Source organism: Austrofundulus limnaeus, unplaced genomic scaffold (assembly GCF_001266775.1).
Source record: "Austrofundulus limnaeus strain Quisiro unplaced genomic scaffold, Austrofundulus_limnaeus-1.0 Scaffold317, whole genome shotgun sequence".
NCBI lineage: Eukaryota > Metazoa > Chordata > Actinopteri > Cyprinodontiformes > Rivulidae > Austrofundulus > Austrofundulus limnaeus.
The window spans coordinates 423,933-427,728 of NW_013952719.1; the positions used below are offsets into that span (position 1 = coordinate 423,933).

The 3,796-nt window shown below is 38.2% G+C and overlaps 1 protein-coding gene across 1 annotated transcript in view; it reads right to left on the reverse strand.

Moving 5' to 3' along the window:
* The window catches only part of si:ch211-26b3.4 (connector enhancer of kinase suppressor of ras 2), a gene marked incomplete at its 5' end in the record, with an annotated part of 96,244 nt that overhangs the window by 77,270 nt on the left and 15,178 nt on the right, over window positions 1–3,796 (reverse strand). The window contains 2 exon segments of the mRNA XM_014022074.1: window positions 803–844; window positions 1,763–1,850. Coding sequence (XP_013877528.1) covers window positions 803–844; window positions 1,763–1,850 — 130 coding nt within the window.

The following is a 3,796-nucleotide window of genomic DNA, read 5'->3' on the forward strand; positions in this document are numbered from 1 at the left end:
GGTGAAAATTTCATGTCATTAGCACCTCTAGTAATATATTTACTGAGAAAAATGGTGACGTGTTCAATACTTATTTTACCCGCTGTATATAGCAGTGCGGAAACATTTTATTTACAAATTAATTAAAAGATGTCAAAGACTTGTCCAATCCAGTCTTACATGTTGGAGCCAGAGTCTGACCCAGAGAGACAGGAGAATGAAAATGACCAAATTGTTGTTGGTTGGTCCAGACCTTATACGGCAGTTCCGTTGCAAATAATTTGACGTAATAGTTCAGAAAACATCATAGAAAATAGAGAAAACTAAACAAATGGAAAAAAAACAGAATATAACTATATCTATGCAGCACAGAGACAGACTAAATTAAAAATTTCTTCACTCCTAGAGACTCCAAGTAAACAACAAAATGCATTTAACTATTAAAAAAGTGGATTTTGCATGATATGTCTCCTTTAAATTTCAATACGTTCCAGCCATCTCAGCCGTTGTGTCCTAGGGCAAGACACTTCACCCGCTTGCTTACTGATGGTGGTCAGAGGGTCTGATGGCACCGGTGCATGGCAACCCCACCTCTGTCACAGGGCAGCTGTGGCTACAATGTAGCTTACCACCATCAGTGTGTGAACGGGTGAATGACAGTGTAAAGCGCTGTGGGTTTTGATAAAGTGCTACATAAGGCCAGTCCGTTTACCATTTAAATATAAACCAGCTTATGTAAAAATGTTGGTACAAATGACACCTGATARAAACACTCCAACAGTTTGTGATCATRGTGAATACGCAGGCCAGATCAAGCACTTACCACGTGAAGAATCTTATTCTCCGTCTCGTACACTGTGCAGTCCTGTGAACGGACACGAGGGCAGAAGGACAAAGAATTACTGAAAYAGAAAAGCATTGATGCAAACATCTGCACACAAGCTTTGACATCCCTCTGCTCCAAATTTAACATGCAATAAAGAAGAACAGAAACGAGACGTTTGAGAATATGAGCAGTCAGCTCTTTTCTCTCCAACTTTGTCTGCATCATGGACAAACCAACACCGGATCGACCAGTTTTGCTCCCTGGAGCTTCACAAGCTTCCTCCTCCAGATTTGGATACAAAATTATTTCAAAGAGACAGATTGCTTTTCAGCAATTTATGGACGTTAATACTGGTCCAGAAAAGAAGCCCTCTCAATCCAGATGGGCAGGGTAGGAGGCAAACATTTGTTTGATGCATTAGTGCAGGCACTGCTGCCATCTTTGTCTGTCTCGCTACACCCTGGCAGCCACAGGTTTATTTGGCCTTTTGTGAACCCACGGTGGCCCCTTTTTAATTCAGTCTCCTCTGGCCCGTGTAAGAGGGGATGGGTGTTATCTGCTTAGCTCCAGGACTCACTCTGGGCACAAACACACCGTCACACACACTCTAAGCAAGACTCTTACCAGAGAGCAGACTGAGTTTTCAGCCAAAGAATGAGATGGCTACATAGCCAGAGTGTGTGCATGCAGCAGCAGATTTARTTATTTGTTTTKAAGGCTGCACATGTGTCTGTGTGTGCGCTGTGTGGTGAAGCACGAGGGAGCGAGCAAAAGGAGGACAGGAAATGATGGGCCCATCAGAGCTGTGGGTTGGAGAGTGGAATCAATAAGGTCATGTTAGCTCATGATTCAAACATGTGCTCGCGACTCTGCCAGCTCCGTTCATAAACACGTTCCGTGGCTTTGCTGTCGAAACCACCGCCGATATTCATGTTTGCACCGAGTGTGTGAAAGCACCTGTTGGACGATGGTGGTCAGCTCTAAGCAGAGCTGCACAATGTTGTTCTTCAGTAATGAATACTCTGTCACGCTGGCAAAGGGAGACCTGAGACAAATACACAAGCAAACAGAAGCACAAGTTAGGAAAAAGCAATGGGCGCTACAAAAAAATATGTTGAATTCCCATTTTTGGGTGGTGATTCTTGTGTTTGTTTGGATCTAAACAGTTTTTATTCTCTGCTATTCATTTGCCAGCAGTGCAAATACTATCAGGTCTGCAGAGAGAGAAATGAAAGCTATTCTTCCCACATAGCACAAGAGCAATAAATAAAGATAAACAACACTATTTGATTTCCAATCACAACTAGAAGCAACCCATGGAACTGCGTACTAAAGCTTGGTGTTATACCCAAAAAACTTCACACCATATGCTTCCTTCTGCTCATCTAAATCTGCAGCATTAAATTTTTTTAATTTAGATCAATACAGTATCTTATATGGGAGCTACTGTATATTACTGCACTGTTTCTGTAAAAACAAATGACGAACATTACAGATGATGAAGTTCTAAAAAATTTTTAATACTGTCTAAATTAAAGGGTTAGTATTATGCAAAATTTATGTTTTTGAGCTTTATATCATGTTATGTCATTCTCTCATCAAAACCATCCCACAGAGCATTGTTGTGAAGACATGCTGAAGTGGGAATGTCAGAAACAGTAGTAGGTTCTTAAAGAGACAGAGGCCAATTTCTAGGTTTTTAGATAGACTATGATGCCAGGTCAAATTTATTTTTGATATATAGTGTTTTCATCACGACTGAAGGTAACATTGTTACTTGATTATGGTATAGAATTGAACTATGTGCCTGGAAAATACATAATACTGTACCCCACTTTAAAGAACAGTAGGGTTATAGCCTGCGTGGTCTCACGGTACTGCTGACAATACAATTCATTAAATATAGGTGAGAAGCAAAAATTGATTCAACATGATATGATTCAGCCCCTAATCGTTATATGCTTTAATATTTATTTACAAAACAAGCCTATAATCCCAATATGATTCAATCTTTTATTACAAATTAAATTGGTCTTTATTCAGATTCAGTCTTAATACTGTTCAGTTAATAATCACAATTTTATTCAGTTTGTATGAACAATACGATTCAGCTTTTAATCACAATACAATGAGATTTAATGCTGTATGAGTTTTGATTCAACAGATTAAATTCAATACTAAAGCAGAATTTTTTACTAACTAATTAGAACCACTGCTTTTAAACAGGTCTTGTTAAACATGAAAAGACATTTTCATGAAACCTGTATAACAATTTTCAAAATATAGAGAAAAATGGCCTAGTACAAAGTAAAAAAAAAGTGTCCAGTCTGAGAATGTGTTTAATTTTTTTTCAGGAACTCAGCAGTGAGCAGCAATAGGCATTTTCACATTGTAAATAATAAAACATAGGTCAACATTTGATTTTTCCTAAAATATTAGTTGGTTCACATGGTCATTGTCAAGCAAACTGAATGTCTGTTGCTGTTTCGTCTGGGATTACTACAGTTGTGTTCCTAAACAGTATGAGTCACCAGTAAAAAAAACAAAAAAAACTATTGATATACGGCAAAAATTGCAGCCAAGTAGTTGTTCAGTAAAAGAACAACTTCCTACACAAATATAACAATTTTTTTTGTACTTTTTTGCTACTTKTACAGTGGTTGTCTGTAGAAATAAACCTGCTTGCAGACTTTTAGTTTAGTCAATAAACTGATCTGGTAGAACCAACAGAATCAGTGCTAATCTTAACACTGCGAAGGTACAAAATCTACCAGTTAAGATCTAGTCAAGTCGTGTTTCAGTGAACCAGTAGAAACTGGCTCATCTTCACATCCCCAATTTACTCTGCAGTTTCATGTGTCAAAAATATGAATTGTTTGATTTCCAATTAGGCTTTTTGATTACTGTGAACATATAAATATTGGGCCTCATGCAAGAACCGTTCGTACGCACAGATTTGTTCTTAAATTGTGCGTACGAGTGATTTAGGAG